Source organism: Perca fluviatilis, chromosome 20 (genome assembly GCF_010015445.1).
Source record: "Perca fluviatilis chromosome 20, GENO_Pfluv_1.0, whole genome shotgun sequence".
Taxonomy (NCBI): Eukaryota; Metazoa; Chordata; class Actinopteri; order Perciformes; family Percidae; genus Perca; species Perca fluviatilis.
In genome coordinates, this window is record NC_053131.1 from 7711508 (window position 1) to 7738772 (window position 27265).

The 27265-nt window shown below is 41.1% G+C and overlaps 1 protein-coding gene across 3 annotated transcripts; it reads left to right on the top strand.

Annotated features, from left to right (window-relative positions):
• Positions 1-1542: 1542 nt before the first annotated feature.
• On the top strand, positions 1543-25442 carry LOC120549654 (phospholipase A and acyltransferase 4-like). 3 transcript variants are annotated; one of them, XM_039786706.1, is made up of 5 exons: positions 1543-1655; positions 2754-2819; positions 7256-7358; positions 7644-7912; positions 24364-25442. In XM_039786706.1, exons 2-5 carry the CDS (start codon positions 2805-2807, stop codon positions 24529-24531), a joined length of 555 nt encoding a protein of 184 aa, XP_039642640.1. In that variant the 5' UTR covers positions 1543-1655; positions 2754-2804; the 3' UTR covers positions 24532-25442. The 3 variants fall into 3 exon arrangements, with proteins under 3 accessions (XP_039642640.1, XP_039642642.1, XP_039642641.1); XM_039786708.1 differs by having other exon boundaries at positions 1587-1631; XM_039786707.1 differs by having other exon boundaries at positions 1592-1655; positions 2704-2819.
• Positions 25443-27265: the final 1823 nt, after the last annotated feature.

Consider the following 27265-nt stretch of genomic DNA (forward strand, 5'->3'; position numbering starts at 1 on the left):
GACCGGAGCAGAGTTGGTGAAATAAGTTGTGTTGTCCTTTGGGTCCCAGTGACCAGACCAGAAGGACAACACAAAAAGGGTTATATACTTCTCTTTACTTTGATGAGAATTGCTCTCTAAAACCCTGTCTCTTGTAAAGTAAGTAAGTAAAGTTTATTTCTAGAGCACATTTAAACACAGATGACCAAAATGCTGTACAAAAAAGCACTGAGGTGCTGTATTAACCAACACAAGGGTTAGGCCTAAGTGTTGTACACAGTGTGTGCGGTGTCCAAAATAAACTTGACACACTTCTTTTCAGTTTCTAGGTTTTCAGCAGTGAAAAATATGTTACGGTCAGGCTTCAGGCATCAGGCTTTTCCGAACTACCGTCAGTGGCTAAGCGAACTTCTGATAGGGTGAGCCGACTGCTTGCCTTTACGTGATTTGCTAAGATCCGAGGTAAATCACGTAGTGCCGTCTGGGTAGTGTAGTTTATGTAACATTAGGGTCAATCTCTCTGACACTGACGCTTTCTCTGATAGTGGTAGAGTACCGGCTACACGCGAGAAGTAGCAGTACGCAACAAAAAGTACGCTTAAGAGTAAAATGTAGAAGTGGTGGTACTGCGTACCGGTGAGTACCAGCCCACTTCGAGCACTGGGCTACACAACATAAACAGCATAGCTAACACACACACACACACACACACACAGGGTGTATCAACTGTACCCGTTTTACCACCTTGCCTATTTGACAACATGCTAGGTTATCCTTATAACATTCATGTTAGAACATATATTTATTAATAATACACAGTTTAAATATCACAAATATCTAATTTTATTTTCATTTGCGTCCTATGCTGGTTAATTACGACGTTTAACCTGAACAACTAAACAGCGTGTGACGTAATAGAACTCTGTCGCGGGGACAGTTGATACATTGTGTCTCAACCTGTACCCCGCTGGCCACATCGCACATTTCTCTAGATTTTGCAATGACCTTGCATGACACAATACCATGAAATATGTCAGTTTTTAGGGTACAGGATAACGTTTGTGATGATACCAGTTACGTTTAACAGTCACATAAGGACAATAAGCTATTCGTTGTGGAGAGTGCATGGTGAAGTGAACTTACCTTAGAAAAAAAAGGTTTGCCAATATCTTCGGATTGGAGATGCGTCCATTGTTCAAATTTCCCACAATCAAAGAGGACAATAAAATACATGTGCATGTGCACAGCAAAAATCACAACCTGTGCTTGCTGCGCACGCAAGTTATTTAAGGTGTCTGAACGGTACACGTCTCAACTGAGGATCTTAAAATATCTAAGGTTAAAACATCATGCATTCAGTACTAGTTCATAGGGATTGATCAAATTCATATAATTGTGTTAACAAGTTCAAATTCATCACACGTACAAAGGGTAAAAATTGTAAGAGGAATGTGTAAACGTTATATTGATCATTTTATTTTGTGGTGCCTACTTTAAGGGTAAAAGTGTTGATCTGTGATGTAAATATATCTTAATATATGAGCCTGAGAGCGATTGCTTTGGTCTCCACCCAAGTTCCCGTGGGAATCGCGGTCTTTTCCTCATTACACTCCATTAAGTTCTCAGTGGGGAAACAAAGCTGTATTACTCTGGTGAATATTTCTCCTCTTTTTCAGGTACGTTATTGATATAAAACAGTTAATTTAATAACTTGCTAACATGTCAAGAGTGTTTAAGGTGTGTTTTAATAACATTTTGACTAAGTTAGAGTTAAGTTAGCAGAGTGTGTGAGAGTGTGTGAGAGCGGAGCCCTGCTCAGTTACAGAGAACAATAGCTTTGTACTGAGAGTAGACGCCATTTTATGTCATGTTATGTAAGTTAACATGTAAGCAGTTAATAATATATTTTGCGGTGCTATTTGTGTAATGAGTTTCAAGCACTTTATTAACATTTTTGATGAATTTACTTTTGGTTTACTGAGCTAAAGCTACTTTGTGTATAGTATATGTTTCAGTTATTTACAGTGTATGCTGTTGTGACTTGAATAAGCCTTGTACCCTACAAAACTACCTATTTCCTGTAGATCTGTTGTTCTGTAAAATGTGGTACTGTTGTAAAATGATTTAAACTAAAGTTCTCAGTGAGGAACCATAACCGTATCGCTCTCGTGATTATTTCTCCCCTTTTTCAGGGGCGTAACACTTACTCATGATTCTAAGTATGGTTTGCATTAGGCCATCTCTTAAGTTTATGTTTAAAGGTTAGGTAGTTAATGCTTTATTTTAAACCAACCGGGAGACTTTTTCAGTAGTAGCTGGCTCTGACTGAGAAGACTGTTTGCCCAACTTTGCTTTGTCACGCAAAGGCCTGAGTGCAATTACTGAACAGCTCACGAGAAATTAAACTTAGCCTTTGTTGCTTTATTGCACTTAGATTAGATTAGATTGTTTTTATTGATCCCAAAAAAATGGGAAATAATGGTGTTGCAGCAGCATAAATATCAGACACACAGCACACATACAGAGTATACATTAAATAATAGGAAACAATATACATTAAATAATAATTGAATACTACACGAGCAATATTTAAAATATATACAATTTTTGGAAATAAATGTACAACTGATTCAACACAGTTCCTCTGGTACAACTGGTTATATAATGTGTAGTTTGTGCTTATTTTATGTCTGGTTGCATTTTGTGTTTGACACCCATTTTCAGGTGAGCACTTTTGTTTCTGAGACGTAAGCACACTTTTCATTCTCCGGCAGCATAAATTGCAGGTCGCCGCTACTCTTACTGATATATGAAGAAGTGAAGAGATGGCTTCAACAAGGGTAAGTCTCCTGCTACTGAGCTCTGCACTACACTTTCATTTTACTGAAGAGTAATCCAAGTATCTCTCCTGTACTACCTTTACCTTATTACACTAATGTGTTGTAGGTAAGGCAATACACAAGACGAACAACATTTGATTCTACCATAAAATTTACAAATTTAGACAGACATTCACCCCTGAAAAATAGGTAAATTATTTCACTTGGAGGAGAATAAATGACATGTCAGTGCCACATTTTATTTTTAAGTTCAGACTTCAAACTTCAGTCCTTAGGAGTAAAATAAATGAAACTACATTTTCAAATAAAAAAATTACTACTTTTTTATTTTATTTTTATTTTACCTTTTTATTTAACCAGGAAGAGATTAATTGAAATTAAAAATCTCTTTTTCAAGAGTGTCCTGGCCAAGACAGGCAGCAGTACGACCACACATACAGTACATACAAACACAAAATACGAAAAAACACTAAAAACATAAAACTGAAACAGCAAATCTTTCAAAGTCAACCACAATCCTAAACACATCAGGCAAAACATCTACAGCCAGATGTGGCTGCCTCCAAGTCAATCAACATCCTCTTAAAAGCGACCAATGAGACCAGCTCAGTAAGTTTCATGGATTTCTGTAACTTGTTCCAGGTAGAGGGAACAGCAAACTTAAAAGCCTTTTTTTCCCAGCTCAGTTCTAACCTTTGGAACAGACAGAAGGAAAATATCCTGGGAACGAAGATCGTAAGTCCTGGTACTATTTACACTGATAGGTCAGAAGGTAGGATGGAAGGAGACCTAAAATAGCCTTGTATATGAAGATATGCCAGTGTTGAAGTCTCCGTGTTGATAGAGAAGGCCATCCAACACGTTCATACAGTTCACAATGGTGAGTGAGGGCTTTCATACCAGTGATGAACCTCAGAGATCCATGGTATACAGTGTCCAGTGCATGTAAACTTTGAGATGAAGCATGCATGTATAAAACATCACCATAGTCAAGTACAGACATAAAAGTGGAAGCGATCAGCCTCTTTCTAGATATGAACGATAGGCAGGATTTGATTCTGAAATAAAACCCTAGTTTAAGTTTTAATCTTTTTGCTAGGTGCTGAATATGAAGGGTAAAAGAAAGAGATTCATCAATTAAAATACCAAGATATCTGTACTTAGAAACAAATTCAATTTTCCTACCCTGGAAAGTAAGGATAGAAGTCAGATTTGATTTAGATTTCAAATTTGAAAAAAGCATGACTTTAGTTTTTTCTGCATTTCAAGTTTTCAATCATAAAGATTCTGTTGAAGCGTGTTAAAGTCAAGTTGTAACTGGGAGAGGGCCTGGTCTGCGGTGGGTGCAGAGCAATACAGTACAGTGTTATCAGCATAAAAATGAAATTTTACATTAGATCAGTTACAGTTATGATCAGTGTTATTGATATAGAGGATGAATAGCCGTGGCACCAAGACTGACCCCTGCGGAACGGCTCCGTGCTCTGCCGTCCGTCAATACCCACCATGGCCGGATTTGTTGCGGCATGGCTGCGGCCATGACTGACAGCTGAAGTCACGAGGACCCACGAGATCTCGCGAATTCACGTAGAATAGAACCACAAAACCAACACCAGTTAGTTTCCATCCAGAGGAGTAGAGGGGAAACAGCTCTGTGCTGTGTTTTCAAGGTGTAGTGCAGGGAAATATGATCCGCCGTGAGCACGGTATATTTTATTTTGAAAATTAACCGGATATTTATTTTGTTTCTGTGCTCGACTTCCTGTCCCGTACTATCTGCCGTGTGCTGAATTGCTGCGGAGCTCTCTGGCGTCCGACAAAAATAGAAGCTCTGAGTATCTGCTCCGGAGAGCTGCCGACCGCCGGAGCTGGGACGCAGTCGGAACGTAGCCGTACTGCAACCGGTGGAAATGCACACATTGACTTTAATGGAAACCTAATGACTCTGCCGACGTTGTACTATGCCCTTTTCTAAAACCAGATTTGAAGTCAGATAACACATTATAACTGTTAAAAAAACCTTTTAATTGATCACTGACAAGGTATTCTAGAACCTTGACCTGGACAGATCGGTCTGTAGTTATTTAAGATGGTAGGGTCAACACCTTTTAGCAGGGGAACCACAAAGGCTGATTTCCAGATGGGAGGAATGACATTTGTGTTCAAAGACAGATTAAAAATATTAGTTAAGGGCTTCAGGATAAGGATTCAAATAAAAATCCTGAGGCTATGAAATGTTCATTGAAACAATCAAGCATTTTGGCCTTGTCGGTAACTTTTTGAGAGTCTATCACAATGCTTGAAGGAAGCTCTGGCCTTTCCTGTTTCCTGAACACTTGAACAGGTCTGCCAAATGCTTCCCTGACGTAGTAGTTGACATTGTACTGAAACTGTACTGAAAAAGCAGCTGTGGTCCAGACCTACACTTCAGTCCTTAGGACTCACTTCAAAGTATAATCAAACTTAAAACCAAGCTCCATATATTGTCTTGTGAGCCACAGACAGAAAATCAACACAAAAAAATACAAGGACATTTTATCCTTCACTTGAACTTGTGAGAACTTCAGCTGACCAGGAGGCTTCTGTTCAGCTATTCTTTTAATACCAGATGTAGGGCTGCTCGATTATGGAAATAAAATATAACCACGATTATTTCGGTCAATATTGAAATCACGATAATTTAACACGTTTACTCGTTGACTTCTGGAAAGATGTTACAATTATTGAACTTAAAAAACAGTGGAAAAAGTTAAGTAAATCAACAGTAAAAAAAACACATACAACTTTGCCTTAACACTTTTCCTCTTTAAACTTTATTTTTTTCATTCAGAACACGAGAAAATAAGAGTTTACTTGCAAAACGTCATGAGCTAAATAATTGTTGTTCTCGATTATTCTGTTTTTGTGATCATTCAGAGCCGAAATCATAATCATGATTAAATTATGATAAATTGCACAGCCCTAACCAGAGGTATGTTTTTCTTCACATATATGATCATCTCTGCTTTTTCACCGACCCACGTCAAAGTACCTGTCTTTGTAGCGGGCAACAAGCATGGTTGCAACAGAATAAAGTGCCTCACACTGCACACTATTAAAGTGATGATTGACAGCTTCCAGCAGGGTAGTTTTGGTGTCTGCACGCCTCTGTCCGTGTCACTCGGCCGGCCAAGCAGAGGCCTCTGCAGAACTTATATCTCTGGTTGTTATCTGTTTTACAGATCTCGAAATACCTCCACACAGCCGACATGTTGGAAGTTGGAGTTGAAGTTGCTGGCACTCATGCTATGTTCACGGTCGTCACGTGCGCATAGTAAACACGCCACTCTATCGGCAAGGATCTTTTTAAGCTTTTATCAGCCGATACCGATGTTGTGCCGATATCGTGCATCCCTAATTTAGATTGGAGAATCAGAACAAGATTTATTACCGTTACACTTATGAGGAATTTGCCTTTGTGATTGGTGCATACATAACAAACATATTAAACATAAATATGAAATAAACAAATATATACAAATAGCTGTTTAGCATACGAAAAAGGAGACTTAATGGATTGAGTGCAGAATGTGCAACAAAAAAATATATAGTATATTTAGTTGATGTGTTAAGTATTCATGGATTAGAATGCATAAAATAAATAGCTCCCACATATTTTACTGTAATGTGTTATCACTTTAGTCAAAGTGATCTATGACACTGAGTACCAAAATAAGTCAATATAAAGCATAGAAAAGAACAAACAGGGTGAAGTGACACAACAAGAGTAAATGATTATGTTAACATTAAGAAGAGCCTTTGTTGTGTAGAAAAGTAGAAAACTCCAACTGACTGGAGGTAAAATCTCCCACTGTTGACTAATTGTATCTGTGCACCATACCTAGTTTCCACAGCATGTCATGCCAGGTTTCTGAAAAACTGGGCCTTTCTTTGAGCTGCTTGTTTTATGGTTAATGCCCTGACACATTTATTGATTTTTTTTAAAAGAGCAGCAGTTGATTGTACAAACTGAGCCAAAGTAATCCTGAAGATTTTCATTTAAATAAATGTCTGTTAAGCCACTATCTATCCTCGAATTTGGTAGCACAATGTTAATTGAGACTAAGGTCAACTGATGAAAGCCCTTTCATTTGCAGTATTATGAACTGGGTGTCTGTGGTCACATTCAAAAGCAGCGCATAGTTAGCGACAAATTTTCCAGTTGTACCTGTTTTCTGGCACGTTCCTGATGTTGAATATCCTATTGGCTATTTTCGTGGGTTTACCTGTTTGAAAAACCAAAGCTAATTTTGGTAAAATAATGGGTATAACTGTCAATCACCCACCTGCTCGTAAACATGGTCAAAAACTCCAGGGGGTTCCTGCGGTACTGACTAAACGTGAAGTTGATTATTTTTATGATTTATACATTTTAATTGTTTTTCTTATGATTATAGTTCAATGCAAAGCCCGGTGACCTGATCGAGATCGACCGTGGGATTTATCAGCACTGGGCCATCTACATCGGTGGAATGGAAGTTGTTCATTTGACTACTCCAAGTGAGTGAAATGTTGCATTTAACACATTCATCTTGGAGGACCATCTATAACCTTTTGCCTGTCACTCTCCTTAGTTATAGTTTGTTGGTAATTATGTTGTATTATTATTTTATGCTCAGATGGACATTATCAACCAATTACATGCATGTAAATGTAAAATAATAGACAAAGACTTGATGAATAGCAATTTATCTTTTATTTGTCCCTCTAAATCCTTTTCTCTATACCTCTTTTTGTTTTATTCTAACTTCTTTCCTCTTTGTCTTTTCTATAAAACACACATAGATGATGATTCAAGCTCTTCTGGTTCTTCGTTGATGGCCCTGGATAGCCCTATAGGAAAGGTGAAGCGTGAGAAGATCTGGGAAGTGGTCGGCAATGATAGTTTCAAGGTCAACAACCTCCTAGATGACAAGTACCAGCCTCGTGAGCGTGACATCATCGTGAAGGAGGCCTGTAGCATGGTGGGTCTGAAGATGCCGTATTCTATCTTCAGTAGCAACTGCGAGCACTTTGTCACAGACCTACGATACGGCAAGGCAGAGTCTCGACAGGTGGGTATCCTTTGGCTTTTATACTTCTTTTGTATAAAAGCCACACTTTTGCAGGACTGCTTTAAGGGACAGTTCACCCTAAAATCAAAAATACATATTTTTCCTCTAACCTGTAGTGCTTTTTAACAGTCTAGATCAGGGGTCGGCAACCTTTTTGATATGAAGCGCCCTTTTTAAAATTTCATGTTTATTAGTGTGCCATTTCAACATGAAGTTTAATTATGACATCAAAATTTTATATCCAGGGAATCTGTAATTTTATTCCATAGCAACATTTGATAACATTTATTTCCCATAATCAGGCTGTAATTATTATTATTATTATTATTATTATTATTATTATTATTATACGGAACCATGGGTGTAGTATGCAGCGTCCTGATTGGTGGAAAATGTTTGCAGAAAGAAACGGCTGTTGTCAGGTAAAAATGTCACTGTCGAAGAGGTTGAAGCGAAAAGTTGACATGGAAAAGCCCAGCTTTAATGATGAATAGCAGGTCCTGTATGCCTCATTTGCAATGAAACAATGCTGTTGCAAAATAATACAACCAGCATCATCGTCAAGAATGAAGAACGCGAACATAACGATCGCATCATTCACGTGCATATTAAGTAGCCACATGCATCTGTTTTGGTCTTAATAAATCCATAGAGTTACCGCTCCAGCGGAGAGGTTGGTTCGCTCAGCCAGCAGTTCAGTTTATAAATGTGTCCAAATTTCAAGATTTCCTGCAAACTAAGATAAAACAGTTAGACTACAAACCGACAGCTTTTGTTTTAGCTTGTTTGTAAAAATTTGCTATTTGCAGAGTAGAGCAGTGTTTGCGTAAAACACGGTGGACAGCGCAGACAGAGCAGATTGAAATATCGTTTTCTACAGGTTTATGCCTGTCTAAACAGGTGAGTGCATTGATAAGTGTTGGCTTTTTTTAAGTTTTATTGTAGCCTACTTACAGTAACGAGACTAGCGTTAGTTCATCTGCCCCAGCGGCCATTGGTAATCCTCTTTGTATTGTTCGGGGATAGTTTTTATACAGTGGGGATAGTTACAGTCTATGGTGGGAATACAAGTCAATCAAACTACCATAAATAACAGGTCGCGCAACTGTGAACGTTGTAATTTGGCATGCGGATGAGAGAGTGCTTCAGCATTTCAACCATGATTTCAACACATCAAAAACTCCCTTGCACACTTTATATTGCCAGCGTGCCATTGGTCAAGGTAAGCCCATGGTGACACACGTGCCTTATTTTTCCCCCTGGTCTTGACTGTTTTGGTGGGAGTTGCCCAGTGTGGGAGTAATCGGCCGTGGAGATGTCTGCCTGCTATCCATTGTAAAGACACCAGCTGGCACTCGCATTGTGGTGCTCAAAGGGCCGCAAAAAAATCAATGTACAGTATTTAATACACACTACCCGTAAACTGTATAATTATGCAGAATCACTTCAATTTCTTCTGCGTTTTGATACGATTGGGGGTGTATTTTGGTGGAAAGAAAATAGTTCCTATTTGAAACTGCTCACAACCAGGTAGGTGAAGTATCTTGAGTGGCCGGGTCATGATTTCTGGAAAGAGACTTGAGTCTGTCATATGTATTTTTTGGCTCTTTGAGCACCACAAGCCGAGTATATGTTCTCTTGAAACATTTCAATTCTTGAACTCTAATTTTCTCTCCCAGGAAAAAGTCATTCAGATGTAACATTTTATTGATATTTCAGTGGCAAATCCCTTTATCAAAGTGATACACAGCTGTGTGTATGTGTGTGTGTGTGTGCGTGTGTGTGTGTGTGTGTCTACCTGGATACTGGAAGAGTTTATTATGATTGTCTCATTAATTGGCATTATGCAGCTTAAAGGGGCGCTATGCAGTTTTGGCCAATTCTTTGCTTTTTTCTCGGTTTTTGCTCGCAGGTTTCTCTGTAGAGCCCCCCCAGCTTCGTAATATTTGTCAGCTCTTATGTTTACATGTGTCTGAGTCTTCGCTCGGTCAGTCTGCCGTTTCCTCTTTCTCTGTTCCTCTGACAATGCTTTCCTAGCTTTCTGCTTCTTTTTTGCTGGCTGAGCTATGACGATAGTGTGAAAAACTCCATCGCTACCTTGTTCTTATAGCTAGCCAGTATCTGAATGGGGGTATGTTTGCAGTGCCATGAAGCAATTTGTTACATCGCGAGACCTGATATCATGGACGTCGTTAGGCCTATTTTAGGGGGGCTGAAGCTACCCCAAAATGTTCCTAAGCCCCCCTAAATAATAATAAGAACAACAATAACAATTTGATTTATCCTCATTGATATTTACAAATTATATATATATAGCTACAAAAAAATATCCGAAAAATCGGAAGTTAGACAGAAGTACAGAGAGTCGTTGTGCTATCAAGATGATGCACCGCACCGTCTCGTTGCATTGGTGTGAACTGGCAGCTTTGGCAGCTTTCAGAGCATTGCAGACCGGCGCGTTGCAAGTAACTGGGGGATTTATCCCGTCTCGTCCCCACTCTTTGGTCTGAACTCGCTGTGCACCCTCCCCCCCACACATACACACACCGATACCACCCTGATTTTCATTCTAGCAGTTCATCCAATAAGCAGCCAGAGGAAAGCTTTGAGTGAAAGCTTCTCAGCCAATCAGCGGCTTCTACCCCACGTGTGGACTCTTAAGCCTGCCCACAGGCTGCATTGCCACCAGCAAGATATCCAATGAAATGAATGACGTTTGCACGCAAGCTTTTCAAGCTAGCTCAATGAGACAGACACAGGCGGTAGCTATTAGCTAATATGAAACGCAAAGCAAAGCAGCTTGTTTTCATTTAAATTCAGCAAGAAACGCTGCGAGGAGCAGGAGGAGGACATTTTAAGTAATGCGGTTACAAGTGACGAGTTACCATCCTGCTCAGCCGCCCTCTCCCCATCAAGACCTCCCGTAGCGACCCCCTATCACACCAGCAGGCAAGTAGGCTAACAGTTAGGCTGACATTAACGATAGTGTCTGGCTGTCTATATGCAGGGGGAAGCCGTTGTTTTTTGGCTTATTTTAACAGGCCCATCCATTTTTCTGGAGGCCCACCTACAGTCAAAATCCTGGCGCCGCTAGTGACTGATACACGCGTTAATGGTGAAAGGAAGATTGATTACACGTAGTGATACAGAGTCAAATTGAAAGTTGTTTTTAATGACCTGCTTACCTTTTGCTATGTTTTCTTGAGGTAAAGGAAAGGGGATATTTTGGTTTGCTATGGAAAACTGAAGTCTAACTTGAGTGTAGGGCTGTGACGGTATAGTATTTTTCTTATCGCGGTGAAGAAGCAACATATCACCGCAGTATGGCGGTTAACCGTAACCCCCTTACAAGAGTAGCGTAAGTTAGAGCGAGAATGGCAGGGGGCCTTAAGTGATTGACGTCAGTGCCTGTGTGGAGAGCGAGCGGTAACGGAGAGCAGCGTATGAGTGCTGCTGTGAGGAAAAGCGAGAGGATAGCAAAGATGATGTAAAGTAAACAATAAAACAACAAGCTTGAGCTTCTCAAGACACAGTGGCTTTATCTGTTGTCAATACCGCCGGTAAAGTGAATGCCGTTACCCCCGATAAACATCGGCTTAACCCATAGCACAGTGTTTCCATTTCAGCTCAATGAGAGTTTTTACTGTGTTTTGCTGTCATTTATGGCCACTCTGCTTTCTCTCCTCTCCGTTGATCTATTCCACAGACAGTTCAGAAAGCTCTATTGTCAATAAAGCAAAAAGAAAAAAAAAGGTTTGCCGACAACGCCAAGGGCAGACACTTCGCAGCATAGTGGTCTTAGCAGCTGAACAGACAGAGTGCTCTGTCTAAGATAACCAATATAAGCTGCTCTGTTTAGGCTACAAAATGTGCATGCAGGCTGAGATTCAACTGTTCGGTTTTGTCAGGATTAAGCTATAAGCAGAAGGAAACTCCGCTAGCTGCTAGGCTAACTGCAGCGTTAACGTTAATGTGTCCATGTCCACCTCAGCTCAATGGACTGTCCATCCTCTGAAGTGACGGGCAACTTAAAGGGAAACATCACCGATTAGCATTAAGCTTTGTATCAGTAGAAACCTGGTAGTATTTTTGAATGACCATGCTTCTCTCCCTCATGTCCCCCTGAGAGGGGAGAGCTCTGTATTGTGGGTCTGGAAAAAAGCCTCAGATGACGCAAAATGATGATTTTTTCGTCATCTGAGGTTTTTTTGCCCAGAGACAAAAGACTACAGCCTGTATTAGGAGCCACTTCCTCATAGCCCAAAGGGGGTTGGACTGTCGGCTTTTTCCGGAGATTGCCGAGGAAAAAATGAGTGTCAGCCATCTTGAATCCTCGCTTAGCAGGTTCATCCCGAATTTTTATTATGTGCATTCAAACTACCACACACGTGTACCACCGGGATACATTGGAACACATCGGAAAATATGCAGGACACTTTATTACAGACGCAATACTCCACACACTACGCAAGCTTTGCCTGCACGGAGACCAGCGGTGGTGCTCGATTCCTGTGGCCGGTAAAGTGACCTCGTCAGCGGGGAGCGTTGAACGAGTGTGCCGGTGGAAAGCTAACGCTAGCCAGCCACCTGTTCACCAATCCTGCTTGCAAGTGTCCGCTCATTAAACAAACTGGACTACATCCAACTTCAACCAAACTCCCAACGTGAGTTCAGAGAGTGCTGTGCTGTGTTTTTGTTGTTGTGGAAATATTGCTGTGGACAATCCAGCCTGCTGCTCTGTCACCGGGTAAGACTACTAGTGGAGGTGGGCTGTGTTACCCCGGACTGCCTGTTGCAGAAATGGGGTGATTTGTATTCAACTAACTGCTAACTGCTGGTGGAGTTTGTGACTGTAAAATGCCGACAATTCTAGCTACATCCCACGCAAATGTACGGCTGTGTTTATACTCGATGTTTATACCACAGCCCACCAAGAGCTAATGCTAGTAGCTATGTGTTAGCCTTCTTTTATTACATGGCTTGGTTGAATTCTAATGTAGAATGCGGTCTGTTATTTCCATTGACATATATATAATGGACCAATAGACCCTGTTGCTCTGAACAGAGACCAGTGAAGGCTATTAGAAGCACTTTTCCTGTGATCTCTTGCTTTACTGCGCAGCCTCCAACTGACAGAGACAATGTAAATGTGACGTGAGCAACGTGTCTGAAAGTTGTAAGTCTTCTGGTAGCTGTAGCTATACGGTAATTCCTCCACTGTGCGACAGTAAGTCACTTGGTTATGACACAATCGTTAGCCTATTTTTATAAAAACGTCTGCTACGGAGCCATAACGTGAGGTACAAGGTAATGGAGCCTTGTATACATTGTCGTGTTTCTTTAGAATTAAACAATGGACAAATAGAGTCCTTAAACATTTCTGATGTAAAGTTATTCGCTGTCAAAGTGGCGCCAAAATGTATGCTAGTCAGTGGAATGCTAACGGGAGGTGATCTCTTTGTAGCGTCAAAATGGCGCCATAGGAGGTTCGAGTTCTGAACATTGACATATATATTAATGGACCAATAGACCCCGTTGCTCTGGACGGAGACCAGTGAAGGCTATTAGAAGCACTTTTCCGGTGATCTCTTCCTTTACTGCGCAGCTTCCAACTGAGAGAGACAACGTAAATGTGACGTGAGCAACGTGTCTGAAAGTTGTAAGTCTTCTTGTAGCTGTGCCAAGAGAAATCTCAATCATTCCCAATCTTACAGAGACGGAGAGTGTAGGTATATGTAAGGAGATAACATAAGCACAGGCTAATTATTGCTAACTAACATGCTAGTTAACATTCGTAATTAAACCTAAACAGCTAATGTAAGTCGAAACTGCCTGCGAGCTTCTCCTGTACTATACGGTAATTCCTCTACTGTGCGACAGTAAGTCACTTAGTTATGACACAATCGTTAGCGTATTTTTACAAAAACGTCTGCTTACGGAGCCATAACGCGGAGGTACAAGGTAATGGAGCCTTTTATACATTGTCGTGTTTCTTTAGAATTAAACAATGGACAAATAGAGTCTTTAAACGCTTCAGATGTAAAGTTATTCGCAGTCAAGTGACGTAAAAAAAAAATGGCGGTCAGTGGAATGCTAACAAGAGGTGATACCTTTGTAGCAACAAAATGGCGCCATCGGAGGTTCGCGTTCAGAAGCGAAGCTTACCCCCTTGGTTCTGAAGCGAAGCTTACCCCCTTGGTTATTTCTTGATAACAGACCGTTGCTAAGGATAACACACCGTTGCCATGCATAGCAGAGCGTTGCCATGGACACAGTTCTGTTCACTCTGGAGCTATCAATCAATCCGCTGAAAGAAGTCCAGATAATGTATCAGCTGTGGCAAAAAAAAAGCTTATTTTAAATGTGTAACACCACTTGAGCCACGGTGAAACGTTTTTTCGTGTATATGGTTGAAATGACAATAAAACACACTTGTTGAGTTGATCGTCTCACTGTCTGTCTGTAAAGGGTAGGCGTGGCTTGGGAGTGGCCTCATACAGCAGCAAAGCAAGTGCATTCTGGGATTTGGTGTCTTTCATCCATATGAGCCAAAAACACATTTTCTGGCTTATCTCGGCCTAGAAGGCACCAATTTCAATTTTCTTTTCACATTTCTACTACATTAGTGACCCAATTTAAAGATATATTCAGATTCCCAGCGGTGAAATTTCCCTTTAAGTTTTTTTTCTCTCCATAAACTCTTGAATGTAGGATAGAAGACAGTCGATGAGGGTAACTACACAATGATTATTGCTTTCATTATATATCATATCACACAATATCTGTTCTCCTATAACTTCCGCAAGCTAAAATTAAAAAAATTAATAAAAAAAATACCGGTATGCGGTGATGGCGGTGATGGCGGTGATGGCGTCATGACCGCGGTAGTGGCATGTCACCGCCGGTATTGCGGTGATGCGTTTATCGTCACAGCCTACTTGAGTGAACGACATATTCTAAAACAATATCAATCCCCATATAATGTTGTTGTCAGTGAAAACTAAATATCATAGGGTCCCTGTTAATGCTATTGTACCGGTGTATCCTTCAATTCATTAAGCAGATGAGATGGATATTGGAAGTTATTTCAGCAGAGAGAAAGAGAAGCAGGAGATTAGCAGAGCAGTTGATTCTGATTGAGGTCTTCTAACAATAAGCATTTGTTGGCAGGTCTAGGTACTATTGTTAGAGTATACTAAAATGACGTGTTCTTAGATTTCTGGGGACGAAGGAGAGGCTAGGTTTGGATTGAAAGTTAAGCAAGAGGTTTAATAAAAACAACATGAAAACGACAGTCAAGACACAATTAAACATAAAACATGAAAACACAAATGTTACACTGCAGCTGACAGCGGACTGCTCTCATGCTTCTCTTGTGGAGTCACAGAAGAACAGTCCTGAATCATTCTTAAAATCACACATTTATTCCCTTTAGAATTGTGGGTGTTTCCTTGACTGAAAAGTCTCTCAGGTTAAGGACACACCTTAACTCCAGGTCACAGACAAAGGTCAATTATCATGGTAGTGTTGATTATATTCAAGTTTACAGAGTTTGCATTTCCTTTGTTCTAATCACGTCTGGGGATGGCTCCCCTAAGGGAGACAAAAGTTACCTTTCCTGTGGGGACAATGAGTCTCCTACATTATGCTAAATAACAGCCATGACCTGATTAATTCTTTAGAAGCTAGGTTTTGGGTGAGGCAGTCAAATGCTGATTAGTGTAGTTATTTGATTAGATCTACCTGCAAGCTGCATAACCAAAAGTACATTGTTTTAACTTTTTTAACTTCAACACTATGCATAACCTATAACTAAATTATTTCATTATATTTATTATATATGCTAGCTATATTCTAACCAATTTAACTTTCTGCATTCATTGGCTGTGATAAATTAAATAAATATGTAGATGTTGCCTAAATGTAGGCTAGGCTAAAGATGAGCACATGCCCACAGATACACATGTGAAAATAAAATGAAAGCAATCCTATATACAGTACATACAGTATATACAGTAATTTTTTTAGTTCTAACCGACGTGAGAGGACGCTGGCGCTGGTTATTCGCCGCTTCTCCGTCTGCTATTCATCTGCTATTCGTCTGCTATTCTCTTGTGTTTGTGTTCGCTGTACCCCCTACCTCTGGACAGCCTCTGTACCTCTGGACAGTCTCTCTGCTGGTTCCCGCCGCCTGGGGCTCCTTGACCGGACTCTTGCCTCGTCGGTTAGCCGCAGCTAGCTGCCCCTCGTTCACCAAACGCCGGGGCGGCAAATCCCTAGCTGCTTCGCGCGGCTAACCCGATTGCTGACCTCCTCCTCATAGGCAACCTCCACCAGATGCGCGAGCCGACCAAGACTAGACATTCCTCTCCTTCGGTCATGCTGTGGATCATTTTGGCAATCACCTCATTCATCCATCTCCACCTCCACCTCTGTGCTCCTAGCCCACGGCTAACCACTATCACGGAGCTCTCCGTCCCTCCGCTCGGCATCATGATCAAATATTCAACTCTGCAACTGGTCCAATTCGTCAACTACTCCATTCCATCCTGCATCCCAGTCATCAAACAGCTCGGACTTCTACGTCGACGCCGTTACATCCACAGAAGCTCTCGCCGCAAGTTTGTTTTCTTCCACCACGGACAATCCATTCCATCCATCTGGTCACCTGCACGCTCTGTTGCACCTGTCCCACATCATCTGAATGCTTCACCCACTGGTTCACATAGGGCTGAACGCATCATCAGGCTACACAGAAAACCCGGACCGGACTACAGTGCTTTCCCCACTTCACATACACTCAATCATACTCTCCAATCATTTGCTAATCGGCTCACTGTCCCCCCTCAACTGCAATACCCCCACACCCCAACGACCACACGCACTGCTAACCGGGACAACCTCAGATCTCTCCAGCCTGCCCCCATCCCACCACCCTCTCACCATGCCAACTTTGTCCTCCTCAACACCCGATCGCTCAACAATAAAGCCCCTGCCCTCCATGAGCTAATCCTCGACAACACTCTTGACTTCCTTCTGCTCACCGAAACCTGGCAACAACCCAACGACTTCTTCTCCCTCAACCAAGCATCCCCCCTGGCTACAACTACATCTGCAAACCCCGCCCCTCCCACCGTGGAGGTGGCCTCGCGGCATTTTCAATCAGAACTTCCCGGATCACAGAACTCACCCTCCCCTCAGTATCATCGTTTGAATATCTCGCCTTCAAAACTCTTTCCTCCATGACAGTCATCCTCATTTACCGCCACCTAAACCAAATCCCTCCTTCCTCTCTGATTTTACTGAACTCCTCACACTAGCCTCATCTCTCTCCACGTCTGCTGCTACTCGGTGACTTAAACATCCACATGGACTCCCCACATGCAAGCTCTCATCAGAATTCAAAATTTTACTGGATAACTTCTCTCTCACCCAACATGTCACATTCCCCACCCATGAAAAGGTCACATCCTCGACCTGGTCTGCTCCACCAACCAACCAGTGCTCGACCTCCATCCATGCCTCTTTCCCCTCTCTGATCACAAACTGATACGGTTCACCATCCCTTCTCCAACCCCGCCACGCCTCCTCAGAGAAATCACCTTCCGCAACCTCAAATCTATCAATCCCCACCATCTCTCTGACCTGCTCTCCACCACTCTCCACCTGACTCAACCCTCACCTCACCCGATGACCTCACAGACCACCTCAACTCCACCTTGTCTACCTCCCTCAACACCCTGGCCCCTTAAAAACAAAACTTCGTCACTTTTAATACCTCTTCACCCTGGTACACACCTGCACTCCGGAAAATGAAACAAACTGGCCGCCAACTTGAACGTCTGACAAAGAAATCATCCCTCACAGTCCATCATGAAGCCTATAAATCCCATCTCATCGCCTACAAAGATGCCCTCATTGCTGCCAAATCTGCCTACCTCTCCACCATCCTCACCGACCCCTGCCAAAACCCCAGAACCCTCTTCTCCACATTGAAACACCTTACGCCGCCTCGGACCAACAGCCTCCTTACCTCTACTCCGGATCTCTGCAACTCATTCCGCCACTTTTTCACTGACAAAATCAATCTCATTTACAAATCCCTATCCCCTGTATCTGACCTTCCAGGATCTACTCCAGCACCTACCTTGGGGGACCCTCTCTCTCCATCCCTCCAGACCTCCCGACCCTCCTCCACACTTCCTCCTCTCCCAGTTTAACCCAGTTACTCCTCCTGAAATCTCCAAACTCATCAGCTCTTCCAAACCCACTACCTGCTCCCTTGACCCTCCCCTACTCCACTTCTGAAGTCCTGCCTCCCGGTCCTATGCCCCTACCTCACTAACCTCTTCAACTCCTCACTGTCCCTTGGAACTGTCCCCTCTGCTTTCAAAACTGCCGCTGTCACCCCAATCTTCCAAAACCTGGTCTGGATCCCTCCTCTCTCAACAACTACCGCCCAATATCCAACCTCCCCTTTCTGTCTAAAACCCTGGAATGCATAGTCGCCTCCCACAACTACAAACCCATCTTCTTGCCAATAACCTATTCGAACCTCTCCAATCTGGTTTTCGCCCCTACACAGCACAAAAACCGCTCTCCTCAAAGTCCTCAACGACCTCCTCACCTTTGCTGACACCGGTTCCCTCAACATCCTCATCCTCCTCGACCTGAGTGCAGCCTTCGATACTGTGAGCCATAACATCCTGCTCACCAGACTCAAAGACCTCGGTATCGACGGTACTGCACTCAGCTGGCTCCACTCCTACCTTTCCAACAGATCCCATTTCATCTCTCTCCACAACCACACCTCTGCCACAGCCACAGTCACTCAAGGTGTTCCCCAAGGCTCCGTACTTGGCCCCCTCCTCTTCATCATCTACATCCTCCCTCCACTGGCTTCCCATTTCCCACCGGATCACCTACAAAATCCTGGTCCTCACCTATAAAGCCCTCCACCATCTGGCCCCCTCATACCTCACTGACCTCCTCTCCCCTTACCAACCCTCACGGTCCCTCAGATCCACCTCAGCCGGTCTCCTCTCCATCCAAAAGTCCAACCTGCGCTGTTTTGGGGACAGAGCCTTCTCCAGAGCAGCTCCCAGGCTCTGGAACTCCCTCCCCCAAGAGATCCGCACCTCTGAGTCCCTCACCATCTTCCAGTCCCGCCTCAAGACCCATCTCTTCACCTCAGCCTACCCATAGTCCACCTGCCCCCCTCCCTTTTTCATCTGTATCTTGTTTTGTTCTACTTGTTTTGTTTGCTCGTTTTGTTTTGTTATGTTTTTATAATCTACCCTGCCCTGTAAAGCGACTTTGAGTCCATGAAAAGCGCTATATAAATTCAATTTATTATTATTATTATTAATTATTACTCCAAATCTTTTATTCCTTCCACCATCAGGTTATTGTATTTAGACAGTAGCCACTTTAAATAGGATCCGCATTAATATCTTGCATGATAAAGTATGCAGTGATGCCTATTTTTTTCTTTTTCTTGTACCGCTATTTGTCATATTTGTTTAACTTACCAACTTATTAGCTGTCTGGCCTCTGTTTGTCTGTTTTTGGACATTTTGGATGTTGTTTCATGTGACCAATTTGCATTTCGAAGTCATGAAATTAGCATCAGGGTTTTTTTTTATCCTAAAGGATAAGACAGAAGGAACAGAGTAGAAATGTAAGAAGAGGATATGTCTCACTTTTTACTTGTTAACATATTGGTTTCTTGACTCGACATAAATGTAGCTCTAATACAGTAATGAAAGATTCCAATGACTCCAAAGATGTTCAGTTAAGGTTTAGTTTATTTAGTTTAGTTTATTTCAAAAAGGGACAGTGTATATTAATGAACATTTCGAAGAATGTAAATATACAGAATTATAGCGAAAGGTTAATTTCCATTCTTAGTCCCTGACAGGTTGATGGTCCTTATAAATTAAGTTAAATAAATAAAACAAGTCAAAGTAAAACATCACAATAAAAATTACAGCTCAACAACAGAGAACAAATTACAGATTATCCCAGCTAATGACAACCGGTTTGATTTTGCAGTAGCCATTTTTTAAACTGTTGAGAGTTGATAATTCATGTATTGCGCTTGGAGTTCCAGGTATTGGTTGCTCTAAAGGAAATGTTACCTCTGGAGCCTGCTCTGGTTGAGCTGTTTGAGTTCTTTATTTTATTTTTTTATTCCTGTAAAGGAGGTGGAGCTAGATCGTGAAGGATTTTAAAATCTAGAGAGGCAATGTATTTCACAGTGTTCTCCCAATCTAGAAGTTCAAGTTTCTTTAAAATCTGACAGTGATGCTACATTTTAGATTTTCTTCTGTCTTACATGCTGAGCCCAGCTAGTTATCCAATAGGTAATGTGAGACATGATCATTGCATCAAACTATAGCCTAGCCAATTCAAAATTTTGATAGTTTCGAATGTATCTAAAATTGGACAAGTTAAATTTCATTTTGTTCAGTTTTTTTTATGTGCAGCTTGAAGTTCAGTTGTGAGTCCAAAATCACACCTAGGTATTTAAACTCGAACTACTTCAAGCCTTTTCTCCCTTACAAAAATATTAGGGTCTGTGTCTTATTTACCCTTTTTGAAAAATACATGCACACAGTCTTGGACACATTTAGGTGCAAGTGAGAGCTCTCTAACCAGTTGCACACGTTACTCATAACATGCATTTTGTCTTTTGCGTGTACATATAGTGCAGCATCATTATTGGAGGACAGCAACTTGCCAGGTCATTTATGTATAGACTAGGGCTGTCAGTTTAACGCATTATTAACGGCGTTAACGCAAACCCATTTTAACGCCGACAATTTTTTTATCGCGCGATTAACTCATACACAGTTAAGGAAGGATTAAGTTCTTTCGGAGCTAGACCAGAAGCAAAATTATGAATCCCACTATGTCCACGCGGCATAAACATTCAAATGAAAATTAACACTCAGTAGCCTAGCTAACCCGTTTCACACACACACACAGACAGACGGAGACTGGCAGACACACAAACAAACACAGAAACACACAGGCAAAACTGCTGAGCGGAGACACGGGAGAGTGGAGAGGATCGCAAATCGAGAAGAGGAAAGAAAACACTGAGAAACATCGAGAGACGCTAGTTAGCTTGGAAACGATCTAAGTGGAATAACGAAGCTGAAGAGGTGTAGCTACACTACGGCACTTTTCCTATCTAACAGCAGTGGTTTAGAACAAACGTTGTGCTAGTGTGCCTGGCTAAAGTTGGAGCTAACCATATGTCAATGGAGCTAACGGACTAGCTAGCTAGCTAAATTCGGAGCTAACGGAGAGTTGCTGGTTCGGAGGACGCGGAGTTTGGACCGGAGAGGACGACAGCGTGTTTCCCTGCTGAAGAGGACTTTGCCGTAGCTGGTGACTGGTTTTTGTGTTTCAGCTGTGTTTCTGGGACTAACAGCTAACTGCAAGTTGGATTTCTGTGTGTTTGCTTCACTGAAGATAACGTTCCTGCTGGCTGCTGCACGTCCACATGAGCCCGCAACCTTTTTTTTTTTCTCCTCTCGGCTTGTGCGTGTGTGTGTGTGTGTAGGTTTGTGTTAACGCAGTGGTTTAATAGGGTTTGAGTAAGTTTAAAGGGGTAGCTAGTTGTGTGTACTATCATTTGAAGAAATATTGCAGTTAGCCTATTTGAAGGGTGTGATTTGGGTTATGTTTTTTTTGTTATTCAATCTAATGGCTAAATGTTATTTATACATTTAAGTTATTGTTAAGTAAGCAGTACCTTTTTTGTTAAAGAGTTGTCTGAGGTCAGTTATTCCAATACAGCTCAATAGATTTGCTGGTTAAAAGTAGGGTGGTATATGACCAGTGTTGGGAACGTTACTTTAAAAAAGTAATTAGTTATAGTTACTCACTACTTGTTCAAAAAAGTAACTGAGTTAGTAACTGAATTACTCTATAATAAAAGTAACTCGTTACCAGGGAAAGTAACTATTTGCGTTACTTTAAAAAAAAGTTGCTATATGTCAAAGAATTTGGATTTTTTTTAGCAGTTTTCACAAGTCGGTTGAAATGAGTAGAACAGACAGGTGTTTAACGTAGGCTACATAACTTTCCATATTTATTACACGTCGACAGACAGCAAGAGGTTTATCCTGCACTTCAAGTATTATATTTGTAAGAAAAGTAAACAGTTACACCATATAAACTTATATGACACATATACTTTAACAACATACCTGCCTATCATACGGTTGACTTCAGCCTGTGTCATAGGTTTTTGTTGTGACGCAGAAAGATCTAGCTTTTGCTGCTTGGAGGACTTTGCTCCGAGTCCTTCTTTGCTAGTGGATGGCGAGCTATCATCTGTGGTGGAGGTATCGCTGGTTTTGGCCACTAGCTTTGTAGATGCGTGTGTCGGTGTGAGATGCTTCATTAAATTTCTTACAACGGATGTCGACAAAGTCTTCACTCCTGGACATAATGTACACATTACATGCACGTTCTTGCCTTTCACCACAATTAATTTGAAGTAGTGCTTATATCTCCACCTTGAAAACGCCAACTTTTCATTGGATTGCTCCTGACTTCGCCATCTCTGCTGAATCTGTTTAGCTGTTGTGTGTGTTTGGTGGTGTGGCGCGTGTGCTGGCATGTGTGGTGTAAACACTGGCTCTGATTGGCTACCATGAAACATGACTCTGCCTTAGCCAATCATAATCGCTTATCTCGTTATTAACCCACCTCCTCACTAGCTACGAGCCAGGGGTGCGTTCGGATTACACAGTTTATTCAATCAATGCCTAGTAACGTACCGCATTTAACGTCCAGCAACGTTAACGGCGTTGTAACGACGGGAAAAGTAATTAGTTAGATTACCCCGTTACTGAAAAAATAACGTCGTTACCTAACGCCGTTCTTTTAAACGGCGTTATTCCAAACACTGTATATGACTAATCCAAAATAGGTAAACCTTCGTGGTAGCTACCTTAAAGAAATGAACCCAAACACTTCATCATTCCAGTCTAAAGTTACTTATTGCAGCTTGGGCATTGCACTTGACAATGCAAGTTTCTCAAGTCAAATATCCTATATGGCTTTAATAGAAAAATTTATTTTGAAGCATCGTGATGCATCGAGATATCGAATTGAATCGCTGACCTGATAATCGTAATCGAATCGGGAGACCAGTGAAGATTCACACCTCTAGTAGCTAGTAGGCTCGTCACGGCGATTAGCTTCGGGGCGAGTAGTGACTCTAGAGAAACAAAGTGTCTCCTCTGTTCTTTCTGACCACGGTGGGAAACCTGTAGCAGGAAAAGTTAACCCTCTCCTTGATTTTACGTTGGTTATGGAGAACGAGAAACAGGAAATTAGTCGGGGGAAACCATTATGTGACAGATTATTAGTTCCAAGTGAGAATGTTAGTGTGAAATTGAACACTACGTATAAGCCTATGTTGTTTTAAATAAAAAAAACATTTGCACAAAGCAAGCCGATCCACTTTCCCATGGTGATAAGAGCATTAAAACGAAAAAATATAATGGGACAAAAAGAAATCAAGGGACATTTAGAATAGATAAAAATGTGTGATTAAGTGCGATTAATCGTGAGTTAACTATGACATTAATGCGATTAATCGCGATTAAATATTTTAATCGTTTGACAGCACTAGTATAGACTAAACAATAGAGGTCCTAAGATTGAACCTTGGGGTACACCTAGGTTATTCTCTCAAGCCATAGATTTTATATTTTGAACTCTTGACACATTGTAGTCTTGAGTTAAGATATGATTCCATCCATTTCAAGGAGGTCACAGAGAAATTATGAGTCAAGGTAAATTAAGCTAAAAAAAAACCAGCATAGTTCCCCTTTAAATACGGTGCCAGTTGAAAGGCTTAGGGCATTCACATATGTCCTGCTTCATTACATAATAAATGGAGCGGGTGTGAGGGAGCCTGTGTCAAAATCTAGTTTTGAGACATTCATTATTTTGTTTAGTATCATTATTTTATCCTTTTTCAATGCACTTCCATACATGTTGCATTTAAATTCAAGATTTTTTTTCTATTATTGACATTCTATCTTGCACTTGCTCCTCCATCTTCCATTCATTTGTGTAGCAAATTCATGCAATCACATTGTTAAGTCTAAAAAAGTGGCCCTACTGTTTTAGCTAGGCTACGACTGTAAATTTTGCTAGCCAAACAGCTAGCTTCCAGTAGTGGTGCTACTATCAACATGGTCTTATAATTGCTTCAACTCTCATACATCTGGCTACATTCTGGTTTGACAAGGACCTTTTTAATATGGCTTTAATCAGGGGGGAGTGGGCTAGAAACTCACATTAATTATTTTTCAAGGTTAACTTGAAACTTTGTTGTATTCTAGTATAACCACAATTCAAATTATTAAATGTTTTCAACATCCTTGACCTTCAGACCGCCACTTATTTGTCTTTTGTAGGTTACCACAGCAGCTACGATTGGAGGGGCAACTGTAGGGATTCTAGCTCTGGGTGGTCTGGGTGCTCTGGTTGCATCCTGGCTCAAAGATGACAACAAAGAAGAAAGGAGAGAAGAAAGAAGAGAACCAAGGAGAGAACCAAGGAGACATTACAATTGGCAGCAATGAGACAGCAAGATGAAAGAAAAGATCCTGCTATTGTTTGAGTCAATTCAACTGGCAGTGATTAGTTTTAGTTTAGTTTAGTTTATTTCAATCAGTCAATCAATCACATAAATACACAACATCACTTACATAAATGGTAAAAAAAAGACAATAAGTGTCACCTTAGTTCATACAGTGTCATCTTAACTCGTTTATAATCAGGTGTAGGTTGAAGCATTTGCCTATTACACCTACCCTTTTTACATTCTATTCTTATTTTGTTCTTAGGTCCTTCAGGATATCAATTTTATAAAATGTAATATCATTCATTTCTGTATTTTATATACATATTATCACACATATGTGCAGAAGTAAAAAAAATAAATAAATAAATACATTCCCATTCATAGCCCCACTGCATTTTTGCATTTTACTACATTCAGCATTATTATAGACTTTTCATGTTTACTGTGTTATTTCTGATCTACATCACTAACTAGACCACAACCTGCACTAACTGTATATCGGCTCTTCACTACATTTTAGCTTCTTACAGACTGTCTATCTATGCATATTGAGTTATAACTGTTCTAAATCACTAACTGGTCCACAATTTGCAATATCTGTATTTAGACCCTTTAAGCGGTGATACAGACTGTCTATCAATGTATACTGTGTTATCACCATATCACTTTCGTATATCCTTCAGTTTACTTACACCACACATTTGTGCCAGCTTTGTAATGCCTACTTAATCTGCACTTTATGTATCCTATATGTAGCCTATTGTATTCTGCACTCTTGTATTGTATTGAATCTGAAACTGTATGTTGTCTCGCACGCCTTAAGCTTTTCTTAGCCAACCTTAGAACCTGTTCCCAACAGCCTACCTGGTTAAATAAAGGTTTAATAAAAAATATATATACACATTGCCATTCATGCCTCGCTTTTATATTTGTTGATCATCCTACTTTTTAGCAGCAGGAAACCGATGGAATGCCTCCTCCAGGTGGGGAATGAGTCCTTACCCCAAGTGAAGGAGTTCAAGTACCTTGGGGTTTTGTTCGCGAGTGAGGGGACAATGGAGCGGGAGATTGGTCGGAGAATCGGAGAAATCTTTGTAGCATGTAACACATTTTTACTTAATCTAAAAGACTCCACATTAGGGTTGTGCCGATGGATGATATCATCGTCCATTGTGATGGCTGGCCGGCATCACGATGGAGAGCCACCATTGTGATACCACGCCCCCCACCCTGTCAAACTAGCAAAGACACCTGCGTTGGGCTTTGCGCTGCGCAGGGTGCAAGATAGGACCCCTTAAGTGGAAGCTACTTTTTTCCCCCTTACGTGCAACCTATTTGTGAAAAAGACCATCGCTTTGAGCAGACTGGATTGGCTGTGGTGATACATTGTCTCTCTCTCCCTGTCAGTTGTAGCTCGCTCTACCTTCTAGTAACGCTGGATACAGCGGTCTCGAGTGAGAGAGAAAAAAGCGTTAACGTGGAACGCTATCACACTTTCCTTTCTCCCCTCATTGGACTAAGTTTGTCGACACTACTCTGTGCATCAGTACGTAAGTCTGATGTCCTGTAGGTACGGGACGATGTTATGCAGGATTTACGAATGTACGTTAGCAACAGTAGGCTAAGTCACGAGGGTGCTATTTTATGTGTGAGCTAATATTGCGCTGCAAGAGTTATGTTTCTGTTTACTGAACGCGTTATTCAGTGCAAACATAACCGAGAATGTAGTTTAATCTCAGTAATGATGGTATATTAGGTTATTACTGTCGCTCTGTTGAAGGCAAACGTCCCACTGTACTGTCAATACGCAGATCACGGACATCTGATTGACTTTTCTGCACCGTAGTTAAGTGAAAGTAGGTCAAGTTGTAAAAAACTGCCCCTACCAGCAGGGCAGCATTTACAGACTGTTAGCCCATAGTAGTAGAAAAAAATATTTATGTAAAGAGATACAACCCCCTCCCCTCCGACAACGACGATATCATCTTCCATCGCCATGTTTTACTGTAAACATCGTCAACTGCCAATTTAGGGGACAACGCCCAACCCTACTCCACATGTTTACTCCTTCTGCTGATATACATCTTTGTTTTACATTTGTTCTAATCTTTATCTTTGTGAACATGTAAATTCCCCTCAGTTCATACTCGCTCTCTCTAATCTAAAAACTGCTTCTGGATGGACTCTGGAACCATTCTACTTTTGACTTCCTACATTATTTGCATTGTTTTGGCTTCCACCAAGTCTCTAAATTTAAGTATATGTGAGTGTGTTTATAAATAATCGGTTTGTTGGTTCAAGGTATTCTGCTCTGTTGTTGAGTCTTATTACTCTCTTTTGTAATATAAAAATAGGGTTAGTGATTGTTTTGTACGTGTTTCCCCATATTTCCACACAATATGTAATTTGTAATTTGATTATGATTTAAACGTGAATAAACTATTGTCTGTTGGTGTATTACTATCAACACACACACAGCACACATAATACAACTTTGGATAAGATTAGGCAAGCTGTTGTGGAGAAAAATGAAGTTATAGGTAAATCCATGGCTGTTATGTTTCATATTAGTGCTCGTTGGGTAGGTCTGTTTAATGTCTGAAATGTATAAAATGATTAATTTGGCGTATAAGACAATTTGTAAGATTCTTTGAAATCAAGAGAAAAGTGAAGTTATCATTTTGTATTGATTTGTGTGAAAAAAAATTCTTTTTAACTTTGGAGAACCATTT

Bases quoted from the DNA above. Each gene is read 5' to 3' on its own strand.
- LOC120549654 (XM_039786706.1), top strand. The intron at 7,359-7,643 runs GTGAGTGAAATG...AAACACACATAG, and splicing joins TGTTCATTTGACTACTCCAA to ATGATGATTCAAGCTCTTCT. The intron at 7,913-24,363 runs GTGGGTATCCTT...TGTCTTTTGTAG, and splicing joins GCAAGGCAGAGTCTCGACAG to GTTACCACAGCAGCTACGAT.